The sequence below is a fragment of the Struthio camelus genome, chromosome 2 (genome assembly GCF_040807025.1).
Source record: "Struthio camelus isolate bStrCam1 chromosome 2, bStrCam1.hap1, whole genome shotgun sequence".
Taxonomy (NCBI): Eukaryota; Metazoa; Chordata; class Aves; order Struthioniformes; family Struthionidae; genus Struthio; species Struthio camelus.
In genome coordinates, this window is record NC_090943.1 from 19,609,576 (window position 1) to 19,633,083 (window position 23,508).

At 39.8% G+C, this 23,508-nt stretch overlaps 1 protein-coding gene across 9 annotated transcripts in view; it reads right to left on the minus strand.

Moving 5' to 3' along the window:
- The window catches only part of MYO3A (myosin IIIA), a 157,482-nt gene that overhangs the window by 9,044 nt on the left and 124,930 nt on the right, over positions 1-23,508 (minus strand). For all 9 annotated transcript variants that reach the window (XM_068934533.1, XM_068934537.1, XM_068934535.1 and 6 more), the window contains 8 exons: positions 21,056-21,261; positions 18,909-19,020; positions 18,194-18,356; positions 17,458-17,544; positions 14,093-14,216; positions 11,532-12,513; positions 10,710-10,848; positions 578-687 (listed from right to left, as the gene is read on the minus strand). In XM_068934533.1, the coding sequence (XP_068790634.1) occupies positions 578-687; positions 10,710-10,848; positions 11,532-12,513; positions 14,093-14,216; positions 17,458-17,544; positions 18,194-18,356; positions 18,909-19,020; positions 21,056-21,261 (1,923 nt within the window). The remainder of the gene's footprint in view (positions 1-577; positions 688-10,709; positions 10,849-11,531; positions 12,514-14,092; positions 14,217-17,457; positions 17,545-18,193; positions 18,357-18,908; positions 19,021-21,055; positions 21,262-23,508) is intronic.

Sequence of the window (23,508 nt, forward strand, 5' to 3'; positions counted from 1 at the left end):
ACTGAAGTCAAGAGTGGAAAGCAGACCTTGGTATCTGAACTTGGACCAACGGCTATATATAGAGATACTCAAATCCATTAGTCTCCTGAGCCGTTTGTATTTGCCAATTCCTTCATAATCACAAACTGACACATTTGGTAAAGGAAGTTACAGCGTGCATACTAATACAGCCTATTTTAATATTTGCTCTCTCTGCAATATCAAGGACTAATTTAGACACTCAAAATAGCTCTCTGAACAAAGCTATTTTTCTCCAATGACTTTACAAAGAATCTAGGGAGACCCGGCACTTAACTTAGGTGTTGAAAGTGCAAACACTGCTTATGCATATAATGAATGTACATACGTTAAGTTACAAATGTAAAAAATGGCCTGACCTAGAGCCCCAATCAAGGCACCTTTGAACCTTAATTGTTTGAAATGTAGTTTTGAACTTGAATTTTATGGCCTGCCTCCTTTCAGCAGGGCCCAGCTTTTATGCCGTATTAGAAAGGAATACAGGAAATCAGGTAGTTAGAAAGAAAGTTTAGTTGGAACTATCCAGCAGTTTGAACCCATAAAAGCTTGCCAAACTTACATGTATTAGAGTGTAGTAGGTGGAATCTTCCGGATTATTTAATGTCTTGGGCTTCCGTGGCCTCCTTGGGGGTCTCTGTTTTGGGTGAGAGTCCTCTACTTTGGATGCAACTGTAAAAAAGCAGACGATGGCAATGCTTACTCCTTCACAGAATAGGTGGCTTTTACAAAACCAAACAGGAGAGAATTTCACCACCGAGAGCAAAAAATCCATTTTGGCACTTTTACTACTTACAGATAATTCAAGAAAGCAACTGCTTTAGACGTTTCCATGACCAGACTGGAAAGGAGAATGGGTTGATTCATTTGAGCTCTGACCACCCCATGGATGCATACCACGTAACGAAGGTCACACTAGAAGAGCCCAGCAGTCTGCCTGGCCCTGGCTTCTCCTCCTGAGAACGGCTAATGCTGGACATTCAGAGAAGTGCTCTGAAGGGTAATGGCTATTGGAAGGCTACTTTCTCATAGTGTGGACCTGGAGGGGGGTGAGGATATTTTTTCAGACTCTCAAGTCAACCATTAACACACTGAACGTGGGAACTAGCGTTTCGTTCTCTTTTTCTCTCTTATTGGGAGCCTGGTCCTCTGCACCATCATGGGGTAGATTTTTCCCCAAGGTCTCCTGCTGAGGTGGTTCTGTTTCAAGCAAAATTATGTACAATTGGGCAAGACAGCATGACAGTGTCCATAGGGTCCAGAGCAATCTAGTCTAATGCACTCAACTTCTAGCCTCTACTCCAATGAAAACTTTCTCCAAACAGGTGAAAATGAGTAAACTAAAGAGCAACCACAAAATTAGTCCCGACTTTAGGATGCAGGCACAGAGGTACCCTTTGTGAATCATCACATTTTTACGTGCAAAGGCCAAACATCCACGTACCTCATTCTTTGAGACCATGGAAAGATCTCTGAGGGGCTAAGGGACCACGAATGTACAGAGTGGTGAGCGTGGTCACTTGACATTCAGCTTCAGCTATGGGAAAAGTTAACGGGGCTGTGGCAATTCCTTCATGATGGAGGAAGAGGGAGTTGCAGGGCAACGATAGAGATGGGTCACAAGGGACACGTACAGGGTGATGAAGGAAATCACAGCACAATCACAAATCTAGGCATGGTGAGCTGTGCATCACAGTACACTTTTATAATTCAATGAGGTTTTAGATTGTCCTTGTCACATCATAGAAGCATCTGGATGCTTCCCGTGAAGCAACTTTGATGCTGTAACCTAATGCTAAATACACGTGATTGAGTCTCAGAGAGAAGACTGCATTTTGTTCTGTAATGACAACCAGAAACTCTTCTACACTATAAAAATAAAAACTCTCCCATGTACATCAGACTTCTTTTTAATTAAGGAGGTAGCACAATCATTTAAAATGAGAAACAATCAGTAATACATCAGTGTTGACTCCTGCAAAATTAGCTGTGTAAGTTTTTTGTTATGTGTGATAGATAATGGCTTGTAAAGGTCATGGATATACAGAGGAGCCAGAATGAATAATGTTAATTTAAACTGTAGTTAGATAATGATTACATTTATTGTTTTAGTTTCTTATCTCAAATGCAGACTGTTTCTCATGTAATGAATGAACAAGTATCTTTTAACATTTTGCACTTAAGAGAACAATAGTGTTTTTTTAAAGCCAGGGTACAGATAATTCACGTTAAACAATGAATTTAGATGCAATAAATTCATTTCGTCAACGTGTATTAAATATAAATTACATTCTTTCATTTGAAAAGGTATAACGGGCCTGACTGTGCTCTTATGCGGGCTGTCGTTACCCTGCTGCATTTCAAATGTGCCACCTGGAGTTATCTGGGTTTCCATTTGTGACAGAGGAGAGGCAAGCCTTTCTGATTTCATTTTTAAACACAACAGGTGCCTAAATTGGAAACAATACCTTAAAATGGTAGCGATTCAGTGATTCAGTGTAATTAAATAGATACACTAACTCCTTGCATGTAGGACATTTTCAAAAATTGTGTCAAAGATCACAACTGCATGAAAATCTGGAAAAAGAAAATGAAACTAAATTGAGGGTGCCAAGGAAAAGGCTCTCATAATACCTAGAGATCTTTTATTGTCCCTTATGAATTCACCGTGATGTATGCTGTTATGTTATTTAATTCATCACTGTCTAGCACATAAAGCATTCTCATAGTCTAAATTTCAGTTATTCCAACAAATTAGCTGTATATTTCTTGCATAGGTGCTCTGCAACGAGACTCCTCTTACATTCAAAAAAATCATTTTGACAATGACAAGGGTTTCAGCTGCCTTTTAGCTGGCCTCATGCCTTTTATATATGTATGAGCTATGCAGAAGAACTGAGGGGACAGAAATACTATGTGCGGGCAGCCAGCCTTCTAAGCTTGGGCTTGCCATTTCTTTTTAAAATGGCACAGAGGGCTGAAAATGGAATTCTGGATTTCTTCTTCAAATTGCCCAGTATGTAACTAGTAGTTTTACACCACTGATGGATTTAGCTTTCTTTATTTCACCAGAAACTGAGCTTGTGATTTCCTTCTGCTCTTGAATTTGTGTGCTTATTGTTACTGAAATACCACTGATGCAGTAGATATTTGTAGTGTTGGATATCCCACTGCACAAAGAAAGATTCCCTTCTTTATTAGTTGCTGATACTTCCACAAGTCATTTACTTAGTAGGTTTAAAGGTGGAAAGCAAATTTGATACCTGAGCCTGATAAATGGTGAGCGTGATGTGCTTGTTTTCCAGACGGCCCATACGTTTCTGCTGCAGGCAATGAAGCAGAAAGCGAGAGTAAAATCATTCACCTAGTAATAGGTCAATTATGTTGTTTCTATAGTCCATTACAAAGACGTTTTCTTTTGAAGCCCAGTCTCTCCATAGTAAGTTATCTTATAGCCTATTTTTGCTTAAGGAAGGACTGTAGGAAGACAGTGCTTTATATTTAAAAGGAGAAGTGATGCTTTTTCTCTAAGAAACATTTAAATATGTACGTTACAATAACGATTTAAAAAAAAAAAAAACACTCACAACAGAAGCTGTCAAAGCACTTCTGAAATGTTGGGTTGGCGCTATTATCCCTACCCCACTAGCAGGGTAAAGGAGATGCACAAAGCAAGACACACTGAGACTTGCTTAAGGTTACGGCACAGTTAGTCATTAACACAGCCAAGGAGCTGGACCACAGCATCCCGCTGAGGCTCCCAGCTCCGCCATCAGCCCATGCCCTTCAGTTATATCTGGCTGAACAGGTGCTGTTGGCACTGTACACTCACCTGCCTAAGAAGCAACATAGAGAAGATGAGAAGAACTTAAAAACAAGAATGTTTGATACTATACAGACACACTTTTTTTTTTACAGAAAGTTTTACAAATAGGAAGAGGGACTGAATAAGTTAAAAGGGAGAAAGATTTTGCTCAAACTGCAAGCGCACACAGTCAATACAAAGAGGCTTTGCTCTTGTGACCTAGGTGCTTTTCGTTTGAGCCTTACTAACAGTGTATGTCAACCATACTGCAATCCGTGCCCAGGAGGTTACATCTCTCTGCTGCCCAAACCTGAAGCATCCTGTCAAAACGTACATTTGAGTAAGTAATGATCGAAAGTTTAATATAAGTGAGCTCGTTTTCTAAGAGAATGAACTAATTACAGGGTCAGCTAAGGCATGTGAACAGTGCGGCTGCGAGGTAACATCAAAGAAGGTTTTAACATGTCTAAGGAAAATGGTATCATGTAATAAAAATTGAAGTAGGGTCTATCTAAACCTTAGGCCTAAGCTAGCTTTGAGCTAGTATTGCTGCTGCAGCTTGCTACTCAGTGTAGTCTTCCCAGCTAAGAATGCACCCAAATTGCTAAGCACATCCTGTAGCCTGGCTTAAAAGCCTTGCTGCTACAGCTGCCTTGCTCGGAGGATTGAGTGAGTTACTCCCTCTTCCCCGTTAGGGCTATCAAATGTAGGCCTCACATTCCTACACCATGCAATGCCACTTGGGGCTGAACAGTCCCTCCTTTCAGGCTGGGACAGTCCACTCTCATTACATCCCTATCAGTATCTCAGCTAGCTAAGTTCACCACCTGAAACTTTCCTACATAAGTTGCACACACATTTGGACTGTACAGTGTTTAATTACAAGTTATTACTACTTTCTTACTCAGTCCTCACTGAAAGCTCCAAACACATTAAAAAAAGGAATGAAAAACAAATGGGAAAAGGGAAAATGAATTTTAGGACTGACTCTAAATTTAGAGTTAATGTGTGTGTCCGCTGAGCGCCATCAGATAAACTCTAAAGAAACCGTGGAGAGCTTGTGCTCATTTTTTTGAGACAGTCAAGTATGAGCAAGGAATGCTTGAATAAAGATGAGTTAGTATCAACAGCCCTTTAGGTCGAACTGTGTCTGCACATTCTGACATACAGTGATAAACTGGGAAGACAACAATCTAGCACAATCAACATTCATGGCTACTACTGTAAATTAATCTATGACTTACAGAAGATTTTATACTGAAGACTAGAGAAAGATTGTGGTTACATCTGTGATAAGCACCTAAGTGATGAAAGGTCTGTATTTATTAGACCATCTGGAGAAACAGATAAACCTATCTTCAGGTCAGTTAAATGAAACGTTACTTGTTTGATTCAGCCATGTCTCACATGTTATGGGGATAGGAAGTATAAGGCCAGTCTCAGAACAAAGCAGGAAGAAAAACAACAGGAAGACCAATGATTGTAATGCATTTGCTTGGAACTGATCAGAAAAATGAAATATAGTAACTGGAAATCCAGGACTTGATAATGACGAGTTAACAGCTACTTTTGCTTACAAAATTTATATGCACACCTTTTTACTATGCTGATTGTACATAGTGTGAGGATGTAATTAGTCAAGTCCTGGATGATTACCAAAGTGGGATGTGGAAATTACTGCTGATGGGTGTAAGCATTTAGCAATCTGTAAAGACCAGAGGGATTATTCTGGTACAGATCTAGAACCAGGAACTGTGAGACTGAGAACTTTCCAGTTGCATCCAGGAGGAGTTGACAATGTTCAGTCTCTCATGTCTGTCTAGGTATTGCCAGCCCCACTGAGTGAAGCCCACTGCAGTTTCAGTCTCTGGTTGACATTAATACTCTCAGTCTGAGAGCCTGGTCACCTGGAATGATTGCTATTTAGGAAAGGATGTTTAAGGAAAACAGTGGTACTCATTTCCGTGACATCCCAATTGTTACCCTCTGCCATGGATCTAACCAGTTCCCAAGACAGACCTTCTACATGCTGCCTGCCATGCTGCTCAAAGGGCCATCCACCCCTGTAGCTGAGAAGGACCAGCCTGCAGAAGCACTTGACTACACTGCTTTCCTCCAGTCCTGCTCCTCAGTGCTCCTGGCTGGCCGTTCACATGCAGAGGAAAGACTGGCAAATGCTCTTCTGCTCACCCAGTGCTGCATAGAGCGCTCCTTTCCCTGCAAGGGCTGCTCAAGAAACCTGAACGAACAGTGCTGTGGCAGCCTACAGCGGGAGGAATACTAGATGGCAACCCTGCCTGTCTCACGGCTTTGTGCATCCGACAAGGTCCTGCTGCGCTGGAGTTCCCTGCACCGTGTGAATTCCTTTCTAAATACAGCAGATTCTTTCCCAGCGATTTCGTACTTGAACTGCCATTTAGTACTTACATGATGGGCACCATTATTCATCTGGAAAAAACAATTTGCTCTCATAATGATCAAATTCTCCTCCCTTCAGATTTTGACCTCAAAAACTAGACAGTGGCCGTTTGTGCATTGTTTTTAACACTACAGTAGCCTAAGTCTCACTAGCAGTCCAAAGGTGCAGACTCGGAAAGCATGATGTTTAGCTGGATGTATTTAGAAAGCAATATAGCCTACTTAACAATTTACAGTTGTCAACAAACCACAGGGAATACTGTTTATTCCAGAAACCTTGTGCAGCTTGCTTGATGCATTTTTATAAATACAAATAAAATTCCTTTGCAAACAACTTTAAAGCCTTGTGGATTTAAAATTAATTTAGCCTTTTTACTCATATGTTCTTTAAACTGCAGGTTTTGCATTTTTATTAAAATGAACATTCTCTGAAGATGTGAATATTTGTCACAGGATGCCATCAAGCTGCCCCACGGTCTCTCCCCTTTTGTGGGTAGCAGTAAAATACAATATTTTATCAGAGGATAAAACATTGAGAGCTGTTAAGCTCTCAAACTGAACAATGGCCCACAGAGGAAAGCAGATAAGCATTCCTGTCTGCCATTCAGCTGTAAAATGCATTCACGTGTTATAGCTGTAAGATGTCATTAAAAAAATTACTGAAACTGAGGAAACATGTAGATAACTGTAAACCACCATGGAATAATTAGATATAGGTAAATACAATGTGATCTAAAGAATACCTACAGTTCAACAATCATTACCTTCCTAAGGGTAGGACAGCAAAGGTAGTTCTAGAGGAAAACCTGCAGCAAAGCATATCCTTCCATAAATATGTGCGTATATAACTTGTACTGTAACACAAAACATAGGAAAGAAGACAGGAAGGCTCTTCTCTGCTCAACAAGCAGCGTGGCACTCACCATGTCTACCTCGTTCACTGTACCATGATAGCCTACAGTACCTCATCTTAATTCTTTCTTTAATGTAGTTATCCGCAATCTTACTATTTTGCATCCAGGAGAAAAATAAGAAATCCAGAACACTAATAACCGATGAAGTTTTGTAAATAGTACAACCTAAATAAACATAGGCATATTTTTACTTACATATTCTGTACCTCTATCTAGATAATGTTTGTGATAAATGTCTGCGTAAGTTGAGACAATGCAGCTTTGTGATCGAGTACCGTAATGCTTAGCCTGCAGCTGGCTCACAGGCAAGCTTGGGTATTACTACAGCATCTTTTTTTACTTCAATATCCTGTGCAGTGATCATAGCTGGAAAGGAAATTGTTTTCCTGTCGTGTGAATTATGCTTGAATGTAGAAAAAGCGTTCACATTCCACACCAGGAAAGGTCCCTCAATGGACTGGCTAGCACTTATAAATACAGCTCTGTGAGATGTGAGAAATGAAGGCTCAGGTCACTGCTGCCGTCTCTCCATATCCAAAGCGAGTGGCTGAGCCAGCCATCCACTGACACACTGAATCTGGGTTGCAGCAAGTGAAACTTCCCATTACAGCCAGGAAGGACAAGAGAACTTAAAAATGTCTGACTAGAGCCCAGCAGGCCTTCCTTCTCACTTTTTAAAAGTTCAGTGTCTGGCAAAAAATCACCTTCATGACATTTCTCATGACCAGTCTCACAAGTTTTTTGAGGTACTTGGGTGAACAACAGAACGCCTGCAGGTATAGCGAGCAGAAACTAGAGCTGCCCAGCTCAGACCAGCTGTGCAAGAAGGGACAAGGAACTGGACCCAGCCCAAAGGGGAATACTGTCTATGGCATCATGTGAAAGCTGGCTACGAAAAGGATTGGGAGTAACAGTTCTAATAAAATACTGGATGAGGACTGGTTTTTGAGTGGTTTTACTCATTGGAGCAGAGGACTAACTAAATTACTAGTTGGGTAACAGTAAATAGGGAGAAAGACTAGTTTGGTCCAAGATAAATGGGGCCAACTGATTTCAAGCTTTACAACTTTTAGCTTGCCTTTGTTTTAATGGCACGTTTTACAGTTCATTGTAGCTTCCTGGTCAAACAGCACCCAGTCTTCCATTTTAAATCCATCCACCTTTGGAAAGAGTAATTCTTTTCAAACTTTGCACTTGCCTAAGCTGTATGCCAACTTGCAGCAATTTAATAATAACAAAAAAAAAATCTAAGCAGGGGTCCATCACATTTATTTTATGTTTATGAATATGAGCATTCAGGGCTCTTATAAAACATTTAGGAAGCATCAACAAGATTAAAGTTATTTTTTGCAAAAAGAAATGAATTGTACTTTAGTCAAAATAAAAAGCACTCCCTTTGTACACCTGTAAATTAAAAAGAAAAAGGGTAGCTTTTTTGTGATTCATCAGAATTTTCAAACAGATTGTACCTGGTGCACAAAAAAAGCTAAGTATTGTCATGTCAACATACACACATTCCTCTGGAAAGAGGGTAAAGAAAAGAAATCCTCCTTTTGTTAAGGCCACACAATATTAGCTTGTAAAAATCCTATTTCCTTCTATTCATTAAAGTGAGGATGAAGTCCTGGCCTCTATGCAACTCAACAACTACTTCACTGTTGTCTTAAAAAGCATTTTGACTTGTTTCAAAGAAATGTGTGACATTCTTCATGTCCATGCTCAAAATGATACAATGCAGAACTTTCCCACATCCTACCATTGGAAAAATGCTGTATTATGACACTACTGAGGTGTAAAGTAGTGGGACATTCTCAAAGACAAAGGGAAGGTAAGTAGTTGACTGGCAACCACTTTAAGTAGGGTTGCATGGACAGATGGCAGGTTCTTGAATCCTTTCGCCACCTTTAGAGCGGCTTAAATTTGCAGCAGTGTAAAAGAGTAGATGTTGTTCCATTTTGCACATAACATGAACATAACAAATGAACCCGTCAAAAATATATCAGTAAGTAATGAGAACTTCAACTGGTAAAACAGAAATGTTTGTATTCCCTTTCTCTCCATCTACTTTTCTTATACATTGTACTACAGAAGCTAGATAAGAACCAAGAGTTATTTTTCAAATAACGCATTTTTAATTCCTCAGGTTTATCTGGTCAAAAGTTAGCAAGATTCAGTATAGAATTCAGTACAAACTATTAATGATTAACACAAATATTGCTGTGTTTGGAATGAAATACGGACAGCATTTTCCATTTCACGTTTGTTTTCTCTTTTAGAATGTGGTTTTAGAAATGGGTTAAACTACATAGATTATCTAAGAGCAACCAGTTTACACTTAGAGGTTTAGATTTTGCTAACATTAAACCCTCATTTTAGCAGCTTGGCCATTTGAAAGGACTGCAAAGTGGGGGTGAAGTACTTTAAGAGCTCTTCTGTGTAGTGATGGGAATAGAAAGAAGTGTTAGGGCACATGACAACCAAATCCACGATGTTATAATAAAAAAGTGCAATTAGCTTTGGGCAGTGAGAGACAATTTTGGACCTGATTTGAGCTGCACAGAAGTGAGCAGAGATCTTCCCCAGAGGCCATGAATTGGCCTGTGTGGCATGAGCCCTACTGCAGCAAATTAAATTAAGGCCGTCCTAAGTCAACTGCGGTGCCTGCCTTTGCCTTTCTCCTGTGGAAGGAGGACCTGTGGCCTGTGATACAGGCTGAGAAAGTCCTCTGTTAGGTTTGTTCTAACTGAAAAGGCTTGAGTAGCTTAGCCATCTCTTTGTAGACATCTCTTTGAAGCTCAGGTCTTGATCTGCATGCTCTGAATGCCAGGTCTTCCATCTCTATGATACCATTACTCCCTCCCACTGCCACCTAACCTGCTCCAAGGCTGGTTATGTTGCGGGAGCCCCCGCTTCCCACGCTAAAGGAATGCAAGTAACTTCAGAGTGTGTTCTCAGAGGTAATAGCCTCTTAAGTATGGGAAATATGCCAATTAATACATATTTATTAGTCAATTTAAAGGTCATGCCCAACAACATGGATGGGAGGTACAAGTTTCGATAACTTAATTGCACTTCTGGATATCTAAAAATAACTTTGCTCAGCATAAATATGACAAACTTTTGTAAAGCATACATAAGATATTTTGTTTTTAAAGCACAGCCCCATATATTACCAATAACACACACAGCTGAGAAACACATCTCAGAAAATAAGGGCCAGTGTGAAATGTTTACTGAAAAGATGTATTTCTAGAGATGCCGGGGCTAGGTCTGACAATGATTCATTCATTCATCTTAATAAGCACTCAAACAAATTACCAACGATGGCTCTTTCATCTCTAAATCCCAATGGGGCTCGGATAGTAATCTGGAAAATGTGCTTCGGCCAAATACTAATATGGGGCTTAGTACACGAACAAACAATCTTGAGTTATATGAGAAGCCACAGCTAGCTGATCCACTAGTCCCCTGGCTTTTAAATACATTAATAGGAGTTACTTCCTGAGTCCTCTTCACAAATGCAAGTTCTGCTCATAAACATTAAAATTCAACATTACCTGACTGACAAACATGAGAAGAAAGTCGGCCATCAGTTTGCTTATCTTTGGACAGCATCACGGGTCTCAGCTGATGTGACAATATCATTTCATTTAATTTTTGCTGCAATGCTAAGTAGTCTTCAGATAATTTTGATATCTAAAAATATAACATGAGATTTCACATTATTATATAAATAAGTATATATACTTCAAGGTAAGCAACAGTAAAATGGTGGACTGGAAAATAAATATAAATGGTATTGCTCCAGCTACTTTAATGCAGCCTCTCAGCTGCATTACTCTCAGCACATTTACTCTCTCTTTTTCTAAGAAAAAAAAAAAGGCAATGTAAGAAATGCCATGCTGCAGCCCAGTCCTGCAGCTACCTCATATCAGTTCTTTCGTACTGACGTCAGGGGATGCAGGGCAGCTGCAGAGCAGATTCTGCAGCTGCAGGAGTACTTCTCTGCACATGTATAAGCCACTGATGCTGAAACAGCAACTTACAGAGTTTTGTTTAGAGAGATGCTTCACAAGTTGCTGAATTAAGGACCTTACCTGGTAAATGTGAGCATTTCAACAAACAAAGCCAAGGCTTCTGTATTTAGGTTAAAATTAACCTCACTTTTCTCCAGTTCTTTAACTTGTCTTTCCTCCTTTCCTGAAAGGGTATTTCCCTTTTAGAGCAAAATATGCATTTATATACAACATATGTTACAGAATCTCAGTCTCAATTTAGAGAGCAAAAATTTGCTTTCACTGAAGCCAGTACAATGTCTTTGCCATTCTCCCATCACTCAGTGTATTATGGTTAACATATTTAGCTTATAAGCTTCTTACCTGCCGTGAAAAGGCTGCCAAATCACAAGCCTCTTTCTCTGAGCCTTCCTTAAGAGTCTTATGATCCTCAGCCTGTGTACCAGTGTTTTCCTTATTTTTTGTTGTTTTGGGATCACTATTTTGAATGTGTGCCACTTCTCTTGACTCCTTTATAGTTTTCTCTTGATTTTTGCCAGGTAATTTCCCCTCTTTTCTGAGTTGTCCCCTTCTTTTGTAACCCCGGTAATTGCTCTGAATAACCACTGCTGCCTTCTCTCTGTCTTCGGAATCTTGTTTTTCTACTACAACTTGCTTCCGCGAACCTCTTATCGATTCTTTTCGCGTAATTCCTTTATATCCAGTAGATATCATTGCTTCCTGTTTCAGATGGTTTCTCTCCAGATGCCTGTCAGTCTTGGGCAGGACCACAGCATATACTTTATTTTGCTGATCTGCTTTGACGGTGTCTTCATTAGTTTGCTCTTGCTGGTGATCAGGTTCAGCTGTGATTTTGACAGAAGATTTGTCAGATAGCTGCTCCACAGCAACCTGTTCTTCATCTTCACTAACCTGCTGTTTTGTGGAGTTCTGCTTCAGGGAATCTCCCTCTCCTTTAGTAGATCCTTTCTTTTGTTCCTGTGTGTTCCCTCTGTCCCTGAACCCAGCACACTTGCTGTCAGTAACAGTGTCAGTGCCATTTTGGCTCTCCTTGTTCGCTGCCTTTTCCAATGTAATGTTTTCAGCTGCCTTCACTTCTGCTTCAAGGTATTCCATAGCAGGTAACTCTTCTTCTGCTAGTTTTTTGTGCTGCTCCTTTATTTTTTTACGGGCTCTGTAGCCTCTATAACTGCTCTGAACAATGACAGCTGCTTCTTCTTCAGTCTGAGGAAGGGTGCTCTTGGCTCCAGCTAGATTTTCCTCATTGTCTTGAAGTCTGGCACCCTTCTCCTTTTCATTAATGGAAGTTGTGTTCTCGGTTTGTTCTTTCTTTTGAAGTGACTCCCTGAATAGAATGGAGTTTTGGGGAAATATTACAGCTGAAGGATAGTGACAACTTTACAACTACCTTTGGTAATATTTGTGTACTAAGTGACCATTATCTAAGTGACTAAGATACCTTGCAACATGGATGAGATTTAGTGTATATAGTTAGAGTTAAAGATAGAAAAGAAATCTATGTGTTTTGGGTAACCAGAACTTCTTCAGGTGAAAAGGGCTATCCCTGTTAAACTCCTAACAGAAAATTGCTTGGAGGGCAATCTAGGCTGTATAAGGACAGGCGATATAACAGAAAAGAATTAATTGAAAGTTCAACAAAAGTATAAAGCAGACTCTCCACTAGGCATAAATACATACAACCCTAAATGTATTCTTTAAAGGAAACTGTCTCATGTTGTACAAGGAATGCAAAAAGAATGATTCTGGACATAGAGAAAAAACAGCCTAGTGCTGGGGGTATTCCTATTCCCCAAAACGGCTTTTCACTATCAACAAAACTTAAGGCCCAAGTGAAATATGCTACTCTGCTTCTCCTCTCTGTGTCCTAAGCAAGACTCTGGACTACTCCACAGCTCTTTTCCACCTCTCTGGATCAGGTATGCATGTGATCACTCTCCCCAGAGTCTCCAGCTACTACTTAAAAGCTATCATTGAAAGCAAGACAGAGATGAGCAAAGTGCTATCAGCTCCACTTCCCAGACTTGGCCTGCAGCCATGTTACAGACATATGTAGGGTGTGATTCACCTCCCCTAACTTCTAGCTGCCTGATCTGAGCCAGTCATTTAGGTTCCTGCTGTTGTCAGTGAGGACAGCTCTGCTCATCTCAGACAGTGACTTAAGAGGAGAAGAACAAGTCCTCTTCAGATGCCGATTTCTTTCTCTTGTATGTGATTTTTTTCTATAATGAGCTAGTTCCAAAAAGAGACCCATCTATAGATGATACTAGCATTACAGGGAGACATGATATTGTTGATCTTTCCCTAAAATATGCCAGAGAGGCGGTCTGATCAACGTGTACAAGTATCTGAAGGGAGGGTGTCAAGAGGAGGGGGCCAGGCTCTTCTCAGCGGTGCCCAGTGACAGGACAAGAGGCAACGGGCACAAACTGAAACACAGGAGATGACTGCATCTGAACGTGAGGAAAAACTTATTTACTATGAGAGTGGAGGGTGACTGAGCACTGGACCAGGTTGCCCAGAGAGGCTGTGGAGGCTCCTTCCCTGGAGATACTCAAAACCTGCATGGACATGATCCTGTGCAATGTGCTCTAGAGGACCCTGCTTGAGCAGGGGGGTTGGACTAGATGATCTCCAGAGGTCCCTTCCTACCTTGGCCATTCTGAGCTTGAAAGTATAAGAAAATTGCCTACTGGCATTAATAATAATAATAATAAAAAAACTCTAAGTAAATGTACTTTACCTCTGCAGATATGTCTAGGCTAATTCAAACTTGCTTCACTTTAGATTACATCACTGCTTTTGAGCATGTAATCGCTTGTAAAAAAGTGATATAATCGCCTTCTTTGCTTTTTTTACTGAAATGGGTATGTTTTAGTGGTGTAAGAGACAGAAAATATGACTACCTTCTCCTTTTGAAGTTCTTCCTCTCCTTATATCCCCTGTAGTGAGACTGAATTGTTGTTGCTGCTTTGTTCCTCGACTCAGTTAGCTCTTTTCTCTTCTTCCTGAGTAAGTAGCCTCTGGCAACTGACACAAATCAGAAAAGAACCTTTGGCAACAAGCAAAGCACATCCCAAACGTTTCTTAGAGTTAAATAATAACAGTATTAAATTGTTACTATGAGGAAGGGAAAAAAAAACAGTAACAACAAAAAACCCACAACACCCCAACAGTAAAAAGGAGAAATAAGGAAATACGGACTGGAGTGGTTATTATGTTTCAGTTGAAGTTATTCTGTCCCACAAAACCTTTTTGAGATTTTTAGAACGCTGTAGCCATTCTACATTGGGATACAAATAAGATCTTTCTTAGTATCTTTTTGAACCAAAGAAAATAAAGGAAGATGCAGAACGAGGCAGAAGCACAGTGCTATGGGAGTGCTTCTAAAGCAATGTGCTCCCAGCTTCATGTACCTCCTTTGCCTGATTCAGATAACGGATTTGATTTAAGGTCTTTCACTTCCCTAGGAAATGTCCTGATTATCAGGCTCTTATTACATAAGCCCAGAACTTTATTTCTCTAGCTGAACATTCACTGGATCAGATAAAAACTGAAAATTATATAGCTCAGCACTTAAAGTCGATCTTGCTCACGCTCCTTCTGCAATGACTGCTTATTTAAAATGAAAAAGTCCAGCATGAAAGATGTATAGGGTGGGGGGGAGAGGGAGGCAAAACGTTACTGCCCCATAGTAACCAGGTACCCTGTGGCAAGGTGGGAGGCACAACTTCAAGTCCTGGTCTGAACCAGGAATAGTGAAGACTTGAACCTGGGTCTCCCACTAGACATGTAGGTGCCTTCAGCATTATGCTAGCTGACAGTTTAAGGAGTTGGATTCAGCTTCAGATTAATATAATTAAAGTTAGGCATGTACATGAAGGCGTTTACACTTGTGCTAGGTCTCCAGGCTTCCGTTAGAGTCCACAGAACCTAGAGATGGCTTGGCTGACTGGCCGCTTGATTCGGTTGTCCATACATGGGTATCTAGTGCCATCTGAAGTGCTCTAGGATAGCCAAGGCATCCACACGGAGCTGGCAGATAGGACAAGACACAGAGAGAGAACAGTTGGCATCTCATATGGGGACATATGAGGTCAGACAGGATAACCTAGGAAATCTCAGAGGGCACTAGATACCAATATGTGAGCAAATGAACTGAGCATTAGGTGCTTTACAGTGAAATGAATCAAGCTCCCCGCTCTGCTGACTGTAAGAGGAGTTTAGGCACCTAGATACTTTTAGACAACTGCACTGAGGCATCTTAATCAGAAACTTAATCCCATTCAGAGTTGTTCCAGGAATTCTCGAACTTGCACATCTTTTCCTGATAGCAATGGGCATACTTTCACAGTGTTGTGATTTAGGCAAGTCTGCAATTTCAGGGATTCGGCACAATTCCTCTAATCCCTGCCTACAAAGAAGAATATAGTGTTTTGTCAAAATATTTCTGTGGAACTCTAATTTCAAATGTGCTAGCAAGGCTATGGAATAGAGGATAAGGTGATTTATCTATCCTGAAGAGAAGGTACAGATGGGAACTCTTACTCCAGGTCTGCTGGGTGTGCTTTACATCATAGGGAAAGGTCAAGCTCACCTATGAATGGGAAAGGAACAGAGGCAGTCTTCTCTAACACATTCATATAACTTGGTGTTAGGTGTTTTTTTGTTTTTCTGCTGTTGCACTCCTTACCCATAATTTGTACCATAATTTACACCAACTTGGCCTCCATTAGATGCAGTGGATCAGTGTAAGAAGCGCTTTGTAAAAGGGACAGAAATTACATATTGATAATTGGATGTAAGGTAAAGAAACCCACATACCACTTATTTGGAGCAATATACAGCTGGGTTTTATACTGCAGTCTGACAGGGCCTCAGAAAAGTGTAAAAGATGAAGCAGTGTGGAACGAGAATCCTTCCAGAGTTTCTTGGACTTCCTGAGCTAATTCTCATTCCATTTCCATACCAAATCAACTCAACAGGAGTTATTTTGAAATAAATCAAGTCATGTGTCAATGGACATCTCACCTTTTTAAACTTATTTAGGTTCACCTCTGAAGTTTGCTGAGATCTGTTACGAGATAGTAGCTGTTTAAGGGTAGTTTTCAAACTGGAAGAGTTTTGAATTGTTTTTTGAAATAAGTGCTGAAAAACACCTGTGAGAGCTAAGTGAAAATAATTTTCCCCTTTTTTGCCCTCTCTTGCACTGAAAAAAAACTGAAATGAAACTACAATAGAACAAACATTGGGGAGATAACAAACACAGCAAAGTGATAAATTCATACTTTTGCGTTTGCTAAATATCTAATATAATTGAGGCGTTTCAGAATTATTTTTGATACCTTTCTAGATTTTATTCTGGTTTTAGATTGGATTTTACACTGGTAAAGTTCTTCTGACTGCAGTGAAGTGCTCTTCAGTACACACTAAAATTGACTTAGAGCAGGTAACAGATACACTTGACAATGATTAAAACCAACACTAGTGTGTCTATACCTCCCCATGTAGATGTATCTGTGATAGCTTAAATCTAGGTAGCCTGGGTAGTGGCAACACCAGCTAGTATTTGGGTAGCCACCCTTGTAATTACTGAAAGTGCCATGCACGTTTGTGCCAACTGTTTTTAGGCTGGTTCCTCTCTAGTACTGCCGCTGATTTCAGAGCTAGACTAGACCTGGTTCTGGGACCTATCTCTACAGGGAAATGGGAGACAGAAACATAGTCAGGAAAAGTGGATGTTATACAGCGTTATGTCGGAGCCCAAGGTGTTTATTGCAACAGAAGAGAAAGAATATTTTGCTAGGTGGCATTGAATGAATCAGAATGAATCAGCAAAAAAGAATCAGAGAAGTGAGTGTATTTAGAGGTTATAATCTTCTTAAATGTAACAGCCATTACTGATATGTAACAAACATATCCCTAATGGAACAGCATGCACACACAGATAGCATCACATGGGACTTCTGCAGGGCCAGCTAGAGTATTTAGACATACCAGACTAGGAGTGAAAAGTCTTGCTATGGCATTATCCTAGCCCACTTCACAGCTGTGGAAAGCACCTATACCTCTTTGAGGCATTGGTATTAGGTAATGGAGTATATTGACCCGCTTCTACCACTGCATGTAAATACGTAATAGATAAATTCTACTTCAGAAGGTGTAAATGGGCATACTCTATCAGTGCAGCAAGTTACTAACAAAGAATCTGCGTCAACGTATTCTGTATAGACAGTGCATAGGAAAAGCTAGGAAAGTAAACTGTTCTTACTTGCTTGAAGTCTAGTAATACATTTTTCCATTTTTTGATTACTTTTTGCATTTGTGTATTCTTTACGAGCAACAAAACCCCTGTAAGCTGAAAAAAGGTAGGAAGAATTAAATACTCCATTAGGTTATACAAAAGGCTATAAGAATAAAAAGGTTCTGGAAGGAAATACAGACCTCCATTAAAATACTCATAAAAAAATTTCTGGGCTTTGCCTTTCAAAAGATATGGCAAACAAGTGCAAGAAATATGAAAATAAGTAAAAACTACATTTTCTGAGTAAAGTTGTTATTAAATGAATACAAAATGAGAGAATCAAAATGTGCAATAAGACGATGCTTGAAACATAAAAAATTTCAATTAATCACGTCTCCATCAACAGCATAATTGGTCTTATTATCTAGGACAGTTAATACATTATGTTTTCGTTGTTATATTATACAACCTTGTCAGAGCATGCCAGATATTATTAATAACAGTATAATTTAGGCAATCACATCTCTTCATTGTTAACATTGCCTTTTAAATGTAAAATTGATAAACAACTTCAGTAAAGAGTTTGTCATAACCTGGTCAACAGAAATTTCTCGTCATAAGAACAGATATCATCAAACAAGATGCTCTGTCAAATGTAACAGCAGGAGAACAGCAATATGCACATGCAGCATGCACATCCACCTATCAACTGTACAAACTGTACAAACATGATAGCTTTAAGCAAAAATGTTTAAGCTATTACCTGACTGTATTTTAATAGCACTTTGTTCCCTTTGTTCCTTTAGCTTTTTGTATCTCTTTGAACCCAGCCACCCTCTGACATAAGCTTGAATCAAAATAATCATGTCAACTGTCTCCTTTCGCATTAAATTCAGCTGCTCCACGTGATAGTATTTGAGGAATACCTTAAAAAGAGTAAGCAAACAAGCAGTGGTTTTGGTTAATATGGCTTAGACAGACTTGCTCTCCCAGTCCCAGTCCCTGTATTTCTCCTAATCCATTTAACACCAACAAGAATTATAAGTTGCTTTCAAATGAAGAGACATTTTTGTTAAAGACACAAACAATCTGATTGCTGCTAGTACTATTTTACCATACTCTCTCCTTGAACATCTTTTATCAGTCTCTGCTTATTCATGCTTTCACTGAAAGACAAAGCTGAAATTTCCAGCAAAACTTGAGGCTATAACTATAAATTGACCTTCAAGACTAAGAGGTTCACAGTTTAGCTAACCTCCCAAATCTGATGTATATTACATAAGAGCCATCCAAATCTGGAACCTTCAACTCTCCTGCTTTCCCATTTTAAACAGAAGGTGCTGTTTATTTACGTATCAGTGAACAGTACTCAGCAATTTTTTTTAACCAGTGTAGTCCAAGAGAGTGAGAAAACAAATTGCCTTGTAAATTAACAGTCACATAGTGCAATAATATAGTTACAGCATGTAAAAAATTACTTTAGTTTTTCCAAGAACCCAGTTGTCAAGGTGAGCTTTTTCCAAGATGGCAGCACAGGTTTCTGGGCTGACTGGAGGATCATCATTTGTTTTGTAACAGATGAGGTAATACCTAAAGACAAATATAAAATTCTTTATTCCATTAACACGAAGCAATAGATACTAATACATTTAAATCATTCATTTAAATAATTAAAACAGTTGCATGAAAGAAAACAGCACTGAAAAGAACAAAACTCCCATACTAAAAAAACTCCCATACTAAAAAACTCCTTATATGCAGTACTAGGAAACTCAGTGAAAAGTGCATGAGTGACATAATGTGCACCCTGGAGGGTTGCTTAAGACTGGAAGGCTTTTAAAAAGCAGGCAACCCAAGTGGAATAGTTTGCCAGTTTGCTGCTCTGACTCTGCATGCTATGAAAGTGATTTCAGTGGCAAAAGAAAAATACTTCTGAAGATTTTCAGCTTAAACTAGCTTATTTCATACCTATCTTGTGCTAGACCCACCTACACTTTTGACTGTTATTATCACTGAGCTGCATCCCAGCTCTTGTTACCTCCTTGGATTCAGCTTTGTGGGTATTTTTGGAACATATGTGCAGTTATGACATAATATCTAAGCATTTAATTTAGCAAACTGATTTCTCAGAACTAACTTTGACTGGAAAAACAGCTCGGGATGCTCATACATAAAAATTACCCATAACATACCAGCTCAGCTAGCGGGTAGGGCAGTTCTTGTGTGTTCCAGGGCTTTCCACAGTGCTCCATTACAAAATTAGCCCTACTTATCTTGTTTTTTAAATCAGCAAAATTACGTGAATGCCATTATGTTTACTTCCTGACAGTGTATTCTGTTTTTTTTTCTTGTTATTCAGCCTATACACACAAAGCTGGGATGGTACAGACATTAAATGAGGACAACAACCTCCCCACAGGATAATAATAAGATAGACAATGCTGATTCCTCCATTATCCCCACCAAGTCCTGCAGCTACTTTTTTTTTTTTTTTAACTACACAATGTATTGGCTTATTTTCATTCTAACAAAACAGCTCTACCATTATTCCAGGCCTACCTAAAATTCTCAATTATTAAAAAAAAAAATAAATCATTTTTTGTGTGGCGGTCATATCCTCAGTGCTGCAGATCTGCACAGCCCCAGCGCAGTCAGGGGCACACTCTCTGGAGAGCTTCTCCATTATCTTCACTGACTTCCTCTCTTTTACCTGAATGTTAAAAATTTTGAGAGACAGCAGCAACCAAAAGCCACAACGCATCTTGGTACACTGATAACTACCTTTTCCCATGTTGCACTTTTCCGACATAGTAATAGCTCCATAAGCACTCTTTTCAGACACAATGCCATAAAACCATCACTTTGCTCTTCCTTTCCCTCTCTTGGCATCTGCAGCACTGTGCACTAGCTGTCTGTTTCCAGTGCACCACTACTTTTAAGAGCTTCCACCTGAATGGGTGTCACTTGCTCGCTTCTTCCCCATTTTGATGCCTGCTCCATAAATCTAAGTTCTGATCCAGGCAACTGTTTGTTTGTAAAAGAAAAGTACAGCTTAAGTGCTCAATATTAATTTTTGGAGGTGGAAGAAGAAGAGGTAGTTAAAGGGATTATAAAATCATAGCAAGTTCATTACTCTCCTTAACAAATGACTAACATTTAGAAATGGTATTTTAAACAGAACTATGCATTTAAAGAACTTCTCAGCCCTAAATTACCTATACCAAATTAACCCCTGCAGAACCAGATGCTGCACTGTACTGAACAGTGCTAGGGAACCTGTGGTGCTCCTCAGAGGCTCTTGCTTCAAACTCTTTCCTTTAATTTAAAGTGTTACCTTTCTAACCCTCAAATCTTTCAGACTCTAAGCAAGGCAATTTTTACCCAAATGCACAGGCAGCCTGAAACAGTCATCCTAGATGCATCATCTTTCCCTATCAATCCAAAAGGGGACACTAATCTTGTGCCTGAACTATTCTGTCTTTCTCATTCAGTTCGTAATGTTTGTCACAGAAAATGTCTTTGCATTTTTTTTCTTTAAAGATCATACCAAAGACAATGCTGATGCTTTGCAAACACTGGGCAACAAGTAAAACAGAGAAAAAGATACTTCTTCACACCAATGTACCGTTTTATGAAGTTAGCGAAGAGTATACGGTGTGAATAACCCTGTCTTCGAATTCTTGCTGTCTCCAGAATTCCCGTGTATCGCAGCTGAACCAACACTTTTTCTTTATCAAACTTGTTTGCCTGCCGGTCGTTGTTTGGCTTGATGCACCTGACAAAATGAGGCTGGCCGACGACCATTTTGGATAACAAGTCCATCAGAGAATACTGAAAGAAAGTCACAAGATATCTGCCACCAGGATACTCATAAACCTGCATGTAGGTCCACACGTATCTGAAATTTTATTTTACATGATCAGAACCATGTACCCATTTGCATTTCAGTAAGGCGGTACTTTAAAGGTGAATGAAGCAAACGGCTCAACAGCAATTATAGTTTTGATGTGATATCTAAGTAACTGGGTATATACTACTTGAGAGAAACACTAACCAAAAATCGACGTGAGCATCAAATTCCACCCAGTACATTCTCACAAGCTGTAATAATTTGTGGTACTGCCAATAATTGAACACCAGCTTTGTTTTTGGAAGCAACTGTATCTTTAATCACAGCTCTAAAAAACGATCTATTTTTTGAAAGTTCCCTTGATGACCAGTTGATACAAGAGCAGCTGCTGAGCTGGGTCTGCCACACCAGTTCACACCAAGCAGTACGTTTACCAGCTGGAAACGTGGCTCACTAGAGCACAAGTGAATTCTGAGTACAAGTGCAGAAGTAGGAAGGGCTAAATGAGGAATATTTTAAAAAATGTACCCCTCATTCTCCTGCTGTTGAAAATACACTTGCATGAATGCACATTTTACACCCAATGCTGAAGACAAGAAATGAATAAGTGTTTTGGGCAATCACATCAGGATTGGAGCGTGCATCAGTGACTGAACCATATTAATAACAGTGTTGTTGTTAAACGCTGTTAGAGCTGATGAAAGGACTGTGTCCCTGAAAGCTCTCCACCTTTCCCAGCTATATCAGCTGGCTTAATACGTGACAGAAATTCTCCTTACAATTTTTGCTTCTCTTCGAATCTTGTTAGGTAATTACAGTTCATCTTTTTTTTTTTTTTCTATTGTCACATATTTGAAGATTCCCATTCAGCCAGAGAGTAAATCATCAATCTAAGGATGGGAAGTTGAAGAGCAACAAGTCAGTAGATACCACCATTCCTTTGTTAGACTGGAGGAAACTAAAGCCAACCCAGAAAAGGGTCTGCTTAAACTGCTCTGCTCCAGTTTATCTTCTTCATTAGACAGGCTGATGGTGATACTATAGCTGCCCTGCCAGGAGGAAGCCTTTGAGGAGGGCAAAACTAGACATGCATAAAATCACATTTCCAAAGTTGCACTTTTCCTACCTCACCAGGGTATCAGACTAGCAAAGAGGATGCATGCAATTTGTAGCTCCCCATGCCAACTGAGGTGAATCTGGCTGCAAGCAATCTTGACATGTGTTTTGTAAAATGGCTTTCTGGAAGGATCTTATTAAAATACAAATGAAGAGGCTCAGTCCTCAAGATTCAACCTGACTCAACAGAAAGACCCAGCCAGGAGGTAATGCAGTTCAGTAGTAGGTTAGATACATGAAACTAGCATAGGACGTCAAGAGCCATATGTTTCCTATTAAAATGTGCAATCCCATTACGGACAGATGCTGCATCGTGCAGCAAAGTGCTTAATTAGCTTCTTCACTAGTGTGGCAATGGAACACAAACAAGTAGGACAGGCTAATGGATCCATTTTTTAACCACCTGGTCTGGGGTGGCAGATACTCTTCTCAGGCACCCATAGGATTTCTCAGGATTTCTGCATATAAATAAACTGGGGGGGTTGAGGGTGAATCCTTCATTAAGAGCATTAGCTAGCATGATCTGGACAGGGTTTCCACTACATAAAATACTAATTAAAAAGTGCAAATATAATTAATCCCACTTGCAGCACCTGGTGATAGATTTTTTGGTTAATATGCTGAAGCACAGACATTAACTCTGAACTAGATTCAGTGCATTTTTCCATCTAGAGTGTTAATAAAACACCATCCAACTTTGGACCACCATGCTGCCTGGGCTAGCATTATCCCTACAGTCAATAAAAGTGTGTAATTATATCTACTAAACAGAGATCCTGCTCCTTATTATTCTCTGTCATAAATGCAAACAAAGTCTTAGGGGTCATGAACAATACCTGAGCCACCTTTATGCTTTTGCTGGAAGATATGAGTCAATGGGAGTTGGAAATTCAGAACTGACCTGCACTGAGCCAACTCTGCGCCCCGCTGCAGAGAAAAGAATGCTCTTCACAGCCATTATCTATGGCAGAAAGAAGCAGCACAGCAGTGCTAGGGAAAGTGAAGAGGACTGCTGAAAAAGAGCCACAGGGATTGACTCAGAACAGCCTCTAGACTGGTGACCATCAAGAATCTTCCTTTGGAGCTTCTGCTCCAAATCAACTTTGGCCTCT